The following is a 16,792-nucleotide window of genomic DNA, read 5'->3' on the forward strand; positions in this document are numbered from 1 at the left end:
AAACATACTATTGTCCCCACAGATGGAGAGACATTGTGCATTCACTCCTTATTAAGCACCAGTAACCTGAGAGATTATTAGGTATCTAAGCTATGGAAAAAAAGGACTTGGGAGTTTACATCCTATCAAGATCCTATCCTGCTACAAGACAGAAGTTCACAGGAGAACAGGGTTCATCAGCTCTGTTGCTCACTCCGCTGCTAATCTGAATAGCTGCCTGACAGCAAATGGACACATTCAATCTTAAAAAAAGATAGCTCAGCATTACCACGTTCATCTTTCAACAGGAAGAGACTCTAAAGATGTGTGTACTTATCAATATAGAAAGAGGTGCTCCTCTACCTCTTTTGTTAGACGAAGTATTGAGTTTTTAATAGCAGCTTCTTCTTTCATTTGGTCTTTTGTCAGCTTTATGTAGTCTCTACATCGATGGGGTTTCAGATCCATTGCTGTGTAAAGCTTTCCTTGAAGATTTTTAAACAGCATGTCCATAGCCCTTGGCAGAATACCAACATCATCTTCTGTGCCTGTAAGCAACATACATATTAAATTAGTATAGCATTGAGAAGTGCCACTTCAACATAGGAGAAATTGCTTCCATGCAAATCAAGTCAGCTCATTTGTTAAAATGCTTTGAAAAATAATGAAGGAATTAAGTCTTCTCACCAGAAAGGACATTGAGCTATAACAGTACAGAAATAACATATCATGAGACAAGGTCTCCTAGAATATTATTTATAAGCTCAGAAACTTGAGACAAGACAGGAGTACTTGCAAGTAATGAGACTTGTTTCAAGATGTTTATTCTCTGCTTATAACTGAAACAGGCTCAAACACTAACACTCATTTGAAGAGAGTGCACATAAGATGCACATGACCTTTGTAATAATAAAAATAAAATGCTAGTTTGGTGTAGTGATTTACACACTGGGTACAGAAGATTTTTAAAGGCTATTTACTAACAATTGAGAGAAGCCAGTATATGGGGCCTACAATTAAAATAACAAGAAAAGAATAGTTCTGCTAGAAATAATCCCCACTTTAAAAAACAGGAAGTTAATTTAAGGAGAACACATTTCTATTTATACCTTGGAATGTGTAGGTTTTCCCTGCATTTGTAACACCATACGTAAAAATAAGACGATTATATCCATGTAAGAAATCTTGCACTGGTTGCTTCATGGTACCTTCAAAGAATTCTTCTTGAGTTGTTTCTGGTCCGAACACCTGAGCATTACCAAGAAACCTTTATTTAAGCAAACATTAGAGACTTTTAAAGAATCTTTTAAATTCTATGTTTGTAATCTTAAAGATTATTGACAGTTTAAAAAAAATCTAATTTTCTTGGTGATAAATAAGTTAAACAACTTTTTCAAGGAAAAAGTTAAAAATATTTAAAGACAATTAATTTACTTGTGAAAAAGTGAACTTCTGCATCATCTGTCCAGCAGTTCTTTCACTTAGCCGACCCAAAGAGTTTTGAGGGGGCTTCAGTATGATGCTTTTTGAGTCCTCAAGTGAAATGCAGTCCTATTAAGAGGAAGCACAAGCAATGCAGTCATAAAAAAATAGTACTAAGATCTCAGATTCCAGGAAAAAATCCTTATTTAAAAATGTCACACCTGCAATTCATATTCACTTTCCGATGATGTATGTGGCTTAATACGCAAGCAAACTTGTATGTGTCCCTTATACTCCAAGCTGCTCCCCTTAAATTCGAAAAAAAAAAAAGTTAGAGAAATGACTAGATTCTTTTACATCTATCATGGTAACAAGAGTTTTATTTCCCTCAGGCTATTTTGAACAGACTTATTTGATGACATGGGAAGAAAACGTAATTCGCTACATCAGTTTCTACAAGCGCTTGGGGCCCTCCAGAAGTTCACTGTGATAATTTAAATAATCTTGCAGCACATGCATATACACTACATATATACACATTCAGGCCAACAAGAGACCAAGGGGTTTTTTTTGTTTGTTTCATTCTGTGATTAAGCTGCTCTGAACTGGCAATTAGCCTCATTCTCAGAACAATAATGCACCCAATAAGGTATCAATGCAGTGCCACTTAACTTCGTCTAATCCTATATGTCTTCTCCTAGTTAAAACACAAACACTTTTAATCCTTTCTGTAAAATTCCAATTATTCTTATTGATTAAAGGAATAACAGTTTTTTTAAAAATCTAAACAATGCAAACATTAAGGCTTTCTTACCTGGCTTGTGTCTGAACTTGAAACAGAAGAAAAATCAGCAGAGAGATCTGCCTTAATATCTTCCACACTTACTGGTCCCGCTCTTGGAGGCGGCTCAACACTAACAATATAGGATGGTCTGAACGATTTCTCATCATCTGAGGTCAGTTCCATCCTGCCAGATAAAACAAAATTATTTTTTGTTCTCTGATAACAGTGTAGGTCTTCTGAAGTACCTTAGAACACAAGTCAATTTGAGACCAATAGCCAGTGTCTTTAAGGAGAAAGTTTTCTTAATCCTATTCATCATTTTTGCAGCAAGTTCCTGATAGCTGGGAAGTGGGTCTGCAGTGGACTATGCATCATGATGAAACAAAAACATCCATTCTTCTTTCAATGAAAAGCAATGGTTTACCAGGGAAACATCTTACACATATACCAGCACCTTGCTAAAAAACATTTCAGATGAGGAACATATAATCTAAACAAACAAACAAACAAACCAAATCATATTGCTCCACTTCTCCCATCACAGCATTCATTTAGAATAAAAGCTCATTGCAAGAGTAACCCAAACCATGGTTATCTCTGCAGGACCTGACAAATAGTTGGTATTATAAATACGACACAATGTAGCTTAATGCAAGACAGAGTTCAGAAACATTCCAAAGACTAACAGTTTAAGCCATTAAGAGGAAACTAGAAACCTCATGCCAGAATACAAAATAAAGCACTGCTTTTTAGTATTTATTTTTTTAGTCATTTTACAAATCTGTAATTTATTTATTAATCCACAATGTAATGACTTCTGTGCATCTCAGAATGTGCAGTGAAAACCTGCTGTAGAAAATGAAAGTAAACTGATTCAGTGTTGATAGTAGACAGGTAAGTTTCAAAATAATCTTTAAAAAGTGCTTTTTATTTTAAAATCAGTATGTTTTGTCAGCACTTCACTATCCTATTTCTTCTTCCTGTGATATTATAGTTGTGACTTGGCAGCCTTTGTTACAGATTAAATTAAAAATAGCTCATTAGGCAATTACTTATAGACTATGGCAGCAAGTGTTACAGCAATTAGACACCTACCACATGGCCTCCTACAGTTTTGAAGCTTCCGATGCTACGAATCAATGGTCTTCTAATACTACATTCCTGTGTCTATGCTGCAGCAATACATATACATCATCTCTATACATACTACTGGAGAACACATAATGTTCATCAAAACAAAGAACAGACCAGGGCAACTTCAAAGCCCCTTTATTCAGAAAGTGTTGCCTATTAAGCAGTCAACATTTTTGTTCCCCCCCCTCCCCCGCATAAAACATGGATTATGCCTGCACTTCAGTGTCAAAACTCTTAACAGTTCAGCTTTCTTATCTCACCTGTAAAAGGCAAATACAGAACTTCATGAAGCTAGACAAATGTCACCAAGATAGGCAAATGAGGTAATGCTACCCATGAACTAAGCAGGAACTTTCAGTTTGTTTCTTCTAATCGACAGTATTTATTTCTGTCCGGCAACTGTATGAAAACAAGGAAAACCTTGCCTGAAATATTTATCACAAGTTGAACAAACATTGATTTGTGAATAAGCTACTACTGGAAAGAAACATACCTGTGCTGTCATGACCTATAAGTCTTATTCATCAGCTACACAAAGTCACCCTGAAAGACTCAGGCCTTGACAGGAAACATTTGATAGATAGCTGACATTTTAGTTGCTTGAAATAAGTTTGTTTTAAAGTGTGATTTGTCAAGATTACACATATATTCTGTGCCTTTTCACAGAAGAGGCAAAAGACAAACATTAAGCTACGTATGCAAAGCTGGAATTGAAAGCATTCGTGAGCCCCACACTCAGACCAGGAAGGTTCAACCACTGACAGCATGCAAAGCCCGGGGTGCAGACTGTCCATCTCCCTCCACGTGGCATTATACAGTACTGTAATCACAGTAGATATTCTAGTGTGGACAGGTATATTGCCTGTCCGTAGCAGCTAAAGGGTGTTTGTGTGCTGGGATACGTTGCTGTAACCCCGCTGATCACGACAGCAGTTCAGAGCTGCAGGGGCCCTAAGGAAGGGCTGCAGGGCGGCCCGCAGCGCGGGCACCGCGCACGGCGCGCAGCACAGGAGCGGGCGCAAAAGGCTCCGAACAACACAAGCCTGGCAGCTTATGTAAAACATAAAGCATCAGCCCTCACATTAAAACAAAATAAAACGCCTGTTTTCCCTCTGCAAATGTCAATCTTTCACTCCAAGGCTTTGCACCCTTCCGACGGGACAGGGCTGTGCCCGCACCGCGACCCTGGGCCAGGCGCTACCGCGACTCGCACGCCCCTCAGCAGCGCCGAAAGCCTCTCGCACACACCCCGAGACTTCTCACCCACCGTAACGCCAGTAAACACGACCGCGGCAAGGAGAAACGCTGGGAAGGGGCCCAGCACCGCTCCCAGTCCCGCCAGCCCCAGCCCACAACCGCTGCCTCCCTCCGCCCCCCAAGGCCCCGCAAAGCTCGCCCGCCGCCCGCGCAGGAGCCGCGCGCCGCGCCCCTCACCCGCAGCCCGCTCCTCGCGCCCCGCGCGGCCCAACCGCCGCCGCCGCGGCTGCTTTTCAAATCCGACCAACGGGAGCGCGCGGCGCCGCGCGGCCTGCTGGGAGAGCGGGCGTTGGTGCGGGCGCAAGGCCCGGCGGGAAGTGTAGTCGTGGTGGTGCGGGGACGTGGGGGCTGCCCTGCCGGGCGGTGCCGCGGGGCTTTGCTAGAGGGGTGGGCGCCAGAGGGTGGTCACTGGGACTGGCACGCACTCAGAGCCATCAGGGCCTGTCTCGTCAGTGGCGGCAGGACCTCGACTGCCATGGGAAGACGCCCTGGCCTCTCCGGGCCTGCCTCGCGACCCGCCCTCACCTGCCCACTCGGGCTTTGTCTCCCGCCGGTCTGGCAGAGGAAATATGTGTAAGTACAAGCGTGTCCAGACTCCGGCGGATTACAGCGATGTTTTTTCCACAGGTATTCTACAGGCTGAGAGACGAGCTGAGGCTTTGCCGACTGCATATAAGCAGGATAACCACTGTTTTTACAGGTGGAAGGGAAGAGGCCAGGTGACCTGCTCAAGCTGCAGATGCCCAATGTCAGAGCTGGTATCATCAAAATTGGGAAACTCTGGTTATGTGTTCACCCTCTGCTTTTTCCTCACCCTGATGTACAATACTGTGGGAAACACTCAGTAAGGTATCTTAGTTTGAAACCTTCCCCAGGTGGAAATTATTGTTTGGGACCAGGTTTGCATGACAGGGATTTAATTTCTTAAACATCAATGAGAGAAATAATTTGGCTTTTTTTTAAAAACAGCGTGATAATGCCAAACAGATCACCCTTTTCTAGAATGTCAGGGTATGGCAATGTACTGTTTTTGGTAACAAAAATCACCAGAAGTTTCTTTTTAGACTCAGGCAGGAATTCTTTGACCTTTAATAAGGAACATCTGCCTGTTTTAAATTGATCTAAAAGGAAAACTAACTTGGAAGTAGTAACTACCAAAACCAAATGTTTGTCTTTCATTTGAAGAAAAGAATGCCAGCAGTTCTGTGAAAGAATAATTCTGCACAGATCCTGTATCAGCTGCTTTGATCAATGAGGTTGTCTTTAAGATTAAATCCCATCTTTCTTTAAGCAGGCTATGTCATATCAGTGAAAGATGTATACTTGATTTCAGTTCTGATGCAGGCCATGTTGCAAGAGTTGATCTATTTTAGCAGCATAACATTATGCAACTTTGAATTTGAAATTTTTTGCCAAACAAAACTGAAAAGCTCTTGTAGATATTCTTTACAACTTAAGCTAACTTTTTAAAAAGTTAATTTCTCTCTTGAACAGAACAGTGAATCCAAACAACTGAACTTTGAGCTAATGCCAAACCACCTTTTTCATACCAGGAGGGGACTGAGAATAGCTCTGAAAGAAAGGAAGAAAATAGCTCCTGAGCACAAACCTGAAAGTTGTTCTCCTCTACTTATTGGAAAAGAAAACTGAAGATCTCAGAATATTTTGGAAGGTATATTCCTAAAAAGGTTGCAGGCTATTTCCTGCAGAAAATTGTTCTTGCTAAATTGAGGCATAACAAAGCTCACGGTACAACCAATATTTTGGTTTTGCTTGAATATTAGATTTCTGAAACAGTTTTTATAGTGCTGCACATGCTGCGTAACTGAAACTAGTATGTCAAAGGACATCAATATACTAAAAAAGCTAACTAAACCACAATCTAACATGTGCTCCTAGCCTCACATAAACCATGGTAAAGAAAACACTAGATCAGCGTAACCAACCCAGCCTGTTTTGGAGTGGGAGATGATGAAACTCCATCTGTGTAAATAACCCTTATTGCTTTCCAGCAATATATTCTCCTTAAAGTGCCTTGTGCAAGGACAGCCAGTTGCAATAAAAATACCTGCTGCCAGAACTGTTAACTCGTTCTCCCTTGAAATTTTATTGTTTCATTTGAAATCCTTTGTAACTCACCAAGGGGAAAAGATCTTTTGTGAATGACTTGTTAGAACTCTCATCATTACTCTTAGAAACTGAAACTCCTTGTATTTGGGTAGGATTCAAAAGTTGTGGATAGTGTACTCATTGGAGGGATGAGATGGTGTCCTATGAGACAGCATATCTCAGCTAGCTTTTGTTGTTAGAAGTAATTGGAGACACAGTCGACACTGCTGGGAATTTGCCTCCTTCAGCACTTCTGAGCAGCAGCCAAACCAGGACTGGATTCAGCTTCTTTATATTCAAGTCACCTTCCCCAGGGAATGAACAAAGTCCTTCAGTTTCCCCTCAACACTCCTGTGCTTCCCTGTGCCCTTACAGCAACTGCTTTTCTGTCCCGGATGAAGGTAAAGTCCTTCTTCTGCAGGGTTCGTTTGGAAGCAACTGGCTAGAAAGCTCCTGTTCTATGTTACAGAGGAAAATGGTGCTTGGCATTATCTTTTTGGTAGTCTGCCAAGGGAGTCTCCTTTTCACCCCTATCTCTCAGGGCAGTGCTTGGAATTTATCTTGTTATTTGCACTGTCTTGTGGATGCATTTCACACTTCCTTTAATTTGAACCTGTACAGTGGTACCCTCACTGTCCCACTCCTGTCTGTTTCCTCCATATGACATTCTTTCTAATGCATATTCACCTGATTTTATTAACTGCTTTGCAGGCTGTTAATTTGCTTATTTTTCTTTAGTAATATGGGTTGGTTTTCCTTTATTATATCTTTTAAGCAACAAGCTACTTCTTCAGTCTTGCGTTTCCCAATTCATTTGATAACATTTTTCTATGGCTGACTTTTGTTTCTTTACTTATTTTCTTGTTTCCTGCTGATCCCTCCTAAAACATCTCCTTTTAGTTTTCTGTAAAAGTTGGTCTCATGTTATCTGAAACAGTGTTTCTTCCTTCAAACAGACAGGAACATACATCTGATTAATGACAGGAGGCAAGGTGGCGTGGCCCAGAGTGTGAGGCTTGTAGGCAGCCCCACTACAAAGGCCTGTCCTGGTCCCATTCACCCCACAGTGCTGGTGGGAGCCACTTCGGTGGGGAGCAAGACCTGCAGTCCGCCTTGTGCTGCCCTGACCCCACAGGGGGGGTTATGTTAGTCAACATAACAATGAAAGTGGCCTCTGTTGGAGAAAATGGTAACAACTTTTCAGGTTGTGACACAAATGTTTTGGCCTGTAGATGTATCCGCTGTTTTGTCTGACTGATTCATAGTCATGTAGTGAATAATGTAGTTAGTTATCAAGTGTTTAAGAGACATATTGTGAATAGTGAAACTATTGTTTAAAAATATACAAAGGGTTTTTTATGAAAGCATATTTATATGATAAAAGATGACTACTCTTAAATTAGGTACTGTCTTATTCTTTTTAAGAACAATGCATAGATGGCTTTTCCATAGAACTGGTTGCTTGATATAGTTTCTGTGGTATTTGTCATGTACTCCAGAAAACTAACTCTGCCCCAACCAGATCCAGTACACTGTCTCACTTTGGAGTGTGATCATGGTGAATCATGTAAACCAGGCATTTTTGGGCTACTGGTAATCACATAATTGGAAAACCTGATAGCGCATCCACAAGCAGGAAGACTGACAGTTGGCATTGACTAGAAGAGTACTATTCTTCCTTCCTTGTCAAGATTATACTGATGTCTCAGGACATACTGTTAGAAGTGGCTTTACAGCTGGAATAATACGCTGAATCCCGTACTTAGAGAAGTCAGTATGAGTTTTGCCACTGTTTTCATATGGCCAGGAACTTGCATCTTAGTTTTCCTGTGGATTTCAAGCCTTTATAAGCTTTGGACATAAAAATGGAGTAGTATTGTAAATACAGAAAGACGGATACAGTCCAGGAGCATTGGCTGCTTCAGAAACTGTTTTGTGTACATACTGCTTATATTTCTTGAAGGACATTTGAAGTGTGTATCCAAATTTTGTTTTGGTTCCCTGAAATGCCTGCCTTCCTTCCTTCCTTCCTTCCTTCCTTCCTTCCTTCCTTCCTTCCTTCCTTCCTTCCTTCCTTCCTTCCTTCCTTCCTTCCTTCCTTCCTTCCTTCCTTCCTTCCTTCCTTCCTTCCTTCCTTCCTTCCTTCCTTCCTTCCTTCCTTCCTTCCTTCCTTCCTTCCTTCCTTCCTTCCTTCCTTCCTTCCTTCCTTCCTTCCTTCCTTTCCCTGTGCCAAAGTCCTACAGATATTTGCATAGTGTCTTTTTAGTTCCAAGTCTGAGACTAGAACTGTTGCCACTTGTTGCCATACATTATGTTAGTTTATTTCTTTGCAGACAGTGTGTTGGCTTGTAACCTTCAGGCTAAAGGCTGGGGATTAATTCCAAATCTTATTAGTAAAACTTTATTTCTCTCCATGTGTTGTTGATTCTTTTTCAATCATACACAGAGCTGTATAAATACCAACATGGGTGACCATAATTTAAAGGTAAAATCTCAGAATTTACTTTCCTAAATTGAAACAGATGTTCGAGTTTTATTTCAGTTGAGGTTTCAGGAGTTTTATTTTCGTTCCAGACTGCTTATGGAAATTCTTCATGGTGTAAGAAATTACTTTTTTGATAACACTTTTTCTTATTTTATAGTGTTACATAAAATACAGACTGTAAATAGCTGTCTATTGGTCCCAGAGTTCTCATAAGAGCCCCAGAAAATTTTATCACAGGCCTTTGTTATGTTCTCAACCACTGTTCTGTCATCTTACTAGGAGCTTAGCAAAGTAAATAAATTGGAAGATGAAGTCAATACATATCTATAGTAATGCAACTCCAAAATAGGGGAATTGGCCAAGTTACCAAGATATAGCTAAAGATGTATCAGATTGATAGCTGATGGGCTGAAGAAACAGAAAGATTTTCACTAATGGTGTCTGTACATACATATAGGTAAGCCCTGTGTAGAAGCCCGAAGACTGGACACTTCCGTGTCTCAAAAATAGAAGGTGCCTGAAAAAGATGTGGTTCTACAGCAAGAAGCTCACTGCTCATGTAACATGGGCTAAATCCAAGGAGCAGGATATGTTACAGTGTAGCCATTGCATTATTTCAGTGCAGTATTACTCATCTTTCTGTCTCTGACACCCAAGACAGAACATCTTTCATTCTTGGCAAGTGTCAACTGTCTGTCTTGACTTCAGAAACTAGTGCTGTTCTCTGAAACTATGTACCCTTCCTCAGAATGTCATCAAGGCTTGGGGCACTTAGGGCTTCTTGAGCTCATATGAAGATGTGGTTGGAGTGGGGTAGTCATACCACTGACGTTTTAACTTGGGCTTCCTGCAGAGCCAATGGAGAGAAATGCTCCGAATAGTTTCAGGAGGAGCAGTTATGCTACATAGTACAGCTAAACAGTGTAATGATAACCCAGATTGCCCTCTGGAAGAACCTTGCTTTCTTCATGAGCCTCTTAGTTTAGATATCAAAATTTATGTATAGTATTGGGTGACACAGTTATCCCGCGGCATGATAAAAGGGCAAGGAATGAACATTTAGAAAACAAGTATGTTAACCAGTGACTTATCTTTCAAGGACTTGAAAATATTGGCACTTTGACAATAGTGCATGGCCTAGAACATTTCCTGTTTTGGTCTGAGGACATCTTTGTTTGATTGATTGTTTGTTTTTAAACTTGTATTTTATTAGTATATTTCAGGCCTGGCATTGCCCATCCTGTAGGAAAAAAACAGAAGGCAGTGAACTTAATACATGCTAGGCATCTGCCCTGCATAAAATTAAGTCATTCTCCTGAAAAGAAGGGTCTGTATTTGTGCCATGCAATCAGACTACAGTGTTCATTGCAGTCCTTGAAGAAAAACAGTCTTATTGAAAATGAACCAGCAGATGAAAGATGATGAAAACTTTTGAAGTCTCAGTTGCTTCTTAAAGAGTAGATTAATGAGCAGCTTATTTTTTAAACACATTCTGATACCATTATTTTCAGCCAAATGCAAAGGGTTTGTCACTTTCAACCCAAACCACTCTGTGATGCTATGATCTATAGGGCCAAACAGGTGCTGGGACAGCAGAAGAGCAAGCAGAAATACTAGTGTGACAAGAGGGAAGGGTTGCTTCTCCTCTTTTAGGCAGTCTCGGATTGGCTAAATTGCTTATGAAGTAGCATCTTTGGCAATTCTTCAGCAAGGAGTCAAACCTAGGTGGCTGGCTGAATTGCAGCCTTTGGGCATATCCAGACTTGCAGAGTTAGAGTGTTTCCCAATGCAGTTCAACATATAGTTCTCAATTTGATACTGCCCTGCCTGATCTTGTCACAACATGCTACATCCAAGGATAAGTAGAGTTTTGAAACAGGCCAGGCTTCCTAACTGAAAGTTTTCCTACAGCTGAAATCTAAAGGAACTGAAAATTTTCCACTGAACTGTTGACTATTATCAAGCCCTGGCTGAACTGTCCCTCTGTAGTTAGAATGAAACCCATTGTGCAAAAACTGAAATGTAAACAGCAAAGTTCCATTGTTAGTAATTCAGTTTTGTGGATCTGAATTTCCTTTTCTGTTCCAGTCAGGTGCTTTTGTATAGTGTTGCCAAGTACTGTCATGCTACTACGCTTCATCATATATGTGGGTGCACTGAAGAATACTCATACATTTATAAGGCACCGTAAGATCTTTCTGGGTGAATGGCATTATAAAATGAAGATAATTATTCCAACAGTTAATCTAAATATTCTATATAAAACAGATTTTGGCAGTGTGAAAAGAATCAAAACATGCAACAATTTAGGGGTAAGAGAAGAATGCTTTTATTTTAAGGATAATAATAGCATAAAGTTAGAAATTAGTCATTCTCTAACTCATTTCTAACTGGGTGACTCATGCTCTTGGCAGTTTAGTTATCCAAGACAAGTGATTCAGATGCTATAGTTTTAATATTGTTTTAATGAGATGGCTATTGCTGGTACAAATAAACATGAGGCTTGATTCAGGTATAACAAATGTAGCTATACATGACACAGTACTGCTTGAGGTTGTGTTACACGTGCCAATTTTGTAATATCTCATTTTTTCAGTTTTAGGTTGATGGTGTAGCAAGCAACTGGATGTCTAAAGAAGCCATGACCACCAAGAATCTCAGCAGTGAACTTGGGCAAGGAAAATCTAACACAGTATGTATTTCTTTGCACTCAGAAACTGTGATTTATTAAAGTCTCATCACAAGAACCTTCCTATGAATAAACTTTTCATCTCAGAATTCTTAATAAATAGTTTTATTAATATTATTAAAACCATTGATATGGGGATGATGGGAAGGTCCATGCCATCTTTGCGTAGGATGGATATAGGACTATATTCTTGGCTGTAACCCTCTCTCTCTGTTTTGTTTTTTGTTCTTTCCCCACTGTCCTACCTCCTCCTTGGCTGCAGTTTGTAAGGTGGTATCACAATGCAGGTCTGATCTGATTAAAACGCAATGCTGATACCTGGGAAGATGGGAAGAGGACACAGACCACAAACTTGGGATTTCTGGCCTCTTATTAGGCAAGTCTGTTGCTTATCTTCTTTCTCCCTCAATTCCCTTTGTTCCTCTCCTTCCTCTGTATTATTAACTCATATCAAAATTCAGTGTCACTTGTTGCTGGAAACCCAGTTTCATTTGGCTACACACACACTTTCTTTAAGAAGTCAGATGTTGCCTTTGCATTGCATGTTTATCATACAAGGAAGGAAAAGTCTGGCACATTTTAGTGAGATGTTAATGTGTCTTAAACTGGGAGTTTACATTTCTAATAATCTTAGAAATTATTCATTATTATTGCAGATACCTATAAATCTTTATTCTTAAAGAGTAGGCTATTTGCTGGTATAGAATCATAGAATCATAGAATGGTTAAGGTTGGATATAGCTGAAGTTATTCCTGTACTGAGACTGTATTAAGAAAACTGACACTGAGTAGTAATTTCTATTCTCCTTATTTTGTTGAGCTGTAAATATAGTAGACAACAGATCAAATAACTATTGACGTAGAGAATAACACAAATTATGTCAAACAAGGATTTCAAACAGTGTGTTTTGAGGTCAGTAACCTGTGTGCCTAGAACTTTGATCATGCTGGTAACGGCCAAATGACATAACTATGTAGATGTACATGCAAAGATAAATAGGTAGCTTTTCACTGAATTTTACAAGCAAACCAGCAATATGCCAGTGAAGTGAAAATGTAAGTTCCCAGTCGACTCAAGGAGCTTCAGCAAAAGAAGCTAATACTGGTGGGTTAATTTGGTGACACTGCAAGCAAAGAGGATTTGTTTGCTTTTTCATTTTTTAAACCTAAATGGATTCTGTTTTTGATAAGCAGCATGAAGAAGGAGTCTTTCCAGGACCCTTGACTTGTCCAATGAAATGTAAGTTTGATTGCTAATGGGCCTGCCCTAAGGTTTTCTAGATTAATAGACAATTTTGCTGAGAATACCACTTCTGGGTAACTGAAGCTGTTTCTCAAATCTCTGATTGGCTGAGAAAAATGGAAATTCCTTTTAAGAAAATTAAAATGTTCTGATGTTTTTCAAGGAGAAGTCTTTCAGATTTCCATTTCAGCACTGACCCTGCCTAGGCAAGTGAGTTAAAAATCTGAAAATTGCTCTGAAATACTGCAATTACAGTTTCCAGTTGGGAGGCATGGGTATTTTAGTTTCCATTTTGGGACAAGCTGAGCCAAATAGGGGGTTTAGTTTGAAGGTGAGATCTGTCTGCAAGTCCTTTCTCAGCTCTCTCATTACTTTTTATTTTAGCATTGTTGCTTTTGTTTCTTTAAGTGGGAGGTGAGAAGATTAGTTATTCACAGTTTGTGAATATATTTTGAAGATATACGGGTACAGAGCACAACAGAAGCGCAGCGTGTTTAAATTCAGAACAGTGTCAGTGTCTTCTTCCTGTTTACTTATGTTTTTGTTTTAACCACAGACTTTCTAGTTCACTGAAACTAGGAAACTAGCCTGGTTTCTCTCTGCAGCAGAGATCTCTCTTTTTTTTTTTTTTTTTTTTAATATTTTAATTGATTAGGTAGTCTTTGCCAGTCCTACAGAAACGGTCACGATGTGTCAATCCAGTGCTGTTCGCATTTGCCTCAAAATATAGAAACTAATCTGCTGTACAAATGACTTGGTTTATGCATGCATTGTTTAGTTTATATGTTTTGTGATTATCTAAGGTCTGAAAACTGTCAATGATAAGGAGGTCATAAATCAGACATCTTTTCTTGGTTTACGATTTTAGGTCAGATGTATAAATTCCAGCTTATACTATACTTCAGTTGTGTCTGCGACTGGAGACTAGATCATCTCATGTCATTTGTGGGAATTATCTTACTCTCAATACTTGACCACTGATGTCTCGTAACCACTGCAGCAGTATTTTCCTAACACCTTTATCTGATGGGGTAGCTGTACCTTCCTTTCTGGCTTGTGTGCTTGCTCTTTTTCTTTTTTTAAATTTCCTTCTAAGAAGAAATGGATTGAAGATAAGATACATGCCTCTTTTGGTATTCCAAGTAAATTTTAGAAATGGAGGAAAAGCAAATCGATTTGTGCTTGCTACTTTTAGAGCAGTCAAGAAAGAAGAGGTTGATTTTTTAGTCCTATCAGTTCTGTTTTCCATAGATATATCAAGGTTTTATAAACAAAAAGTATCTTTATCTCCCGTTTTACGGAGATACACAATGCTTTTGTTTTCTCTTTCCATGTGTGAAATTGCTGGCACCAAAAGTAACTCTGTAGCTTCTTTACCCAAATTCCATGTCAAAATTAAGTATAAACACCACAAATTTGGTTAGGAGTGTTTGTGAGATCAAGGAGTCTGATTTAACATTCCGGATTAAAAAGAATAATAAATGTGTATAATTAGCACACTATATGTGAGTCAAATACTAATGTTTTAACTCCAGAATCATTGTGGTGTTGGGACTTAACCCTGTGTCTAAAGGCTCATTCAGACATAACACTTCCCTGCTACTGAAGGTGGCTGAGGAGAAATATTCCCATCTGTGGACTAGGCTGGAAAACAGAAAATAAAAGCTCAGTGTACTTTCTACTCTCTGATGGACACTGTGCATTCCTTTCTGGTTTAGAGGAGTAAGCCAGTTTTTTTTCTGTTAGAGGTATGTGTGTTTCGCTAGAATAGTTCAGAGATGTCTTTTTTTCCTCTTTCACATACGGGCATAGAAGTCTGGTTCCCTGTTGTTACCTGATCCATTATCTTTAATACCCATGGAAATGTACTGTCAGCATTTAAGCTCTGGAAATAAAAAAACAATGCAAGTGAAAAATCTCAGTGCAACTGAGTATTGACAGGAGAACCAGTTCCTCATCCTCTTCAGATGTGGCAGTGCTGAATGAGGAAGAAGGAGTCTCTTGTAATTGTCAGCCATTCTGTTGTTGTTTTTCAAAGAGCCTGTTTTGCAACTGTCACTTCCCTCCTGGTGGCTTTATGAAGGGCCATGTAAAAATGCTGAATTAAAAAAAAAGTGACAATGTTCAGCAAAGTAAAGTCAATATGGATAAATACATGAGGGTAATTGTCTATGGGGGAGCAGTCAGGAGCAAAGGCCATTATTTTCTCTACCAAATGCTCTACCACTTTTTGCAGTCAATTTTTATGATGATGAACATTATTTCCCAATCAGTTCGTTGTGAACGTACATGTTTTCCAATCACATTTTGAATATTTAAGTCTGATAGATAAGCAGCAGTAAACTGAGCCAAATACTTAGGTATGAGATAGAGTGGATGGGGGCAAAAGAGAGTGTATTTGAAATGCGTTTTTTTGCTTTTTTATATACCTAATAGTTTGAATCTATTACCTGGCTTTTCATTTTTTACAAACTCTGCAAAATAAAAACTATGGCATGAAAAAATAAATGATTTTGCTTCAGTAGCTACTTTATCTTCATAGGCTTGCACTTCTAAGCAGTAATCAAGGGCTAGATTTTACTAATTTGGGAAGCTTTATTTGAAATGTGTGAATGAAGGCAGTGTGGTTTTTTTCCTATAAAGGAAAGGCACCAACAGCTCTTCCAGGGATCAGTTAAAGTTGTGGAGAGTAAATGCACCTGCAAATTAAGTTGTAATAATCTAGTTGGACATCGAGAAACAGCGATATTGCTGTTTTTAGGAGGAAAAGGTTCTCACTGTTTTGTGACTGCTGCATGCTTTTTTTTAGTTGGGAAGACAGATGGCAACCACAATCTCTAACCTCATCTCGGAACTGCCAGAGGATAACTGTAGAAACCACTTGGGCCACTGCAAAGTCTGGCCACAGGGATGGGCGGGCTGGTAAGACCAGACTACCTATGTACTCTTCTTTTACTCCCTAGTCTTGGCTATTGTTAAATATGTAAGTCATGTCCTAGTCAAGAAAATTATTTCCGGGTAGCATACATACTGCCTTGCCTGGAGACTCAGCTTGGCACTTGGGCCAGGAGATCTCTCTATGCCCTGTTTGTCAGCAATGAAGTGTGAGAAAGCTAAGTTCCTACTTAGAGTGCCTCTCTCCATCGTTCTCTCCCTTGATGACAATGAAAGGGTGATGAGCTTCAACTATAAGCAGGGGAACAGGGCTTTTCTTCATTAAATCAACAGGTTTTGTGTAAGTGTCATATAAGGTAAAACTGAAAGGAGCCTGTACCAGGAGGCGGGTGGGAAGGGAAGGAACTAGTGGGCTCACTAGCATCTTTCTTGGCCTCAATCTAGCAAAGATTTAGGCATATGACTGAATTTATGCTCTTCACTTCCTCTGTCATCTGCAATCAGTTTTCCCTCTTAAATTCGTTAGTGTGTAGGGAAGGCAGAATTCACATGCTAGCTAGCTAGCTGTTGTCATAGTAAGGCTTAGCTTTCTGGTGATCATACTGATAATGCTAGATAATACTTGGGTCCCTTTTCAAATACTCTGTCATGGCATTTTCTAGATAAGAATTCTACACAGTTTTAGAGCTGTTTTGTCCCATTTGATTTACACATCTATCCTTTGTCATTATGTAGTTATGTTTGACTATTGGTCTTCTAGCCTTGCAATTTAAAGTAGGGGGAAAAGAGCATTAA

At 39.6% G+C, this 16,792-nt stretch overlaps 2 protein-coding genes across 9 annotated transcripts in view; one reads left to right on the forward strand and one right to left on the reverse strand.

Annotated features, from left to right (window-relative positions):
- KIF20B (kinesin family member 20B) overlaps window positions 1-4,818 on the reverse strand; it is a 37,321-nt gene extending 32,503 nt beyond the window's left edge. For 4 of the 6 annotated variants that reach the window (XM_051619221.1, XM_051619222.1, XM_051619217.1 and 1 more), the window contains exons 1-6: window positions 3,580-3,636; window positions 2,216-2,369; window positions 1,623-1,709; window positions 1,414-1,530; window positions 1,089-1,227; window positions 343-527 (exon numbers count right to left, since the gene is read on the reverse strand). In XM_051619221.1, the coding sequence (XP_051475181.1) occupies window positions 343-527; window positions 1,089-1,227; window positions 1,414-1,530; window positions 1,623-1,709; window positions 2,216-2,368 (681 nt within the window). In that variant the 5' untranslated portion in view covers window position 2,369; window positions 3,580-3,636. Of the gene's footprint in view, window positions 1-342; window positions 528-1,088; window positions 1,228-1,413; window positions 1,531-1,622; window positions 1,710-2,215; window positions 2,370-3,579; window positions 3,637-4,753 lie in introns of those variants that run through there. The other 2 variants (XM_051619218.1, XM_051619220.1) reach the window with 2 other exon arrangements.
- Window positions 4,819-12,820: 8,002 nt separating this feature from the next.
- Window positions 12,821-16,792, forward strand: part of PANK1 (pantothenate kinase 1) — a 33,428-nt gene continuing 29,456 nt past the window's right edge. Inside the window, exons 1-2 of one of the 3 annotated variants that reach the window (XM_051617274.1) lie at window positions 12,827-12,964; window positions 13,054-13,099. In XM_051617274.1, the coding sequence (XP_051473234.1) occupies window positions 13,093-13,099 (7 nt within the window). In that variant the 5' untranslated portion in view covers window positions 12,827-12,964; window positions 13,054-13,092. Of the gene's footprint in view, window positions 13,100-15,911; window positions 16,025-16,792 lie in introns of all 3 variants that reach the window. The other 2 variants (XM_051617275.1, XM_051617272.1) reach the window with 2 other exon arrangements.

Source organism: Apus apus, chromosome 4 (genome assembly GCF_020740795.1).
Source record: "Apus apus isolate bApuApu2 chromosome 4, bApuApu2.pri.cur, whole genome shotgun sequence".
NCBI lineage: Eukaryota > Metazoa > Chordata > Aves > Apodiformes > Apodidae > Apus > Apus apus.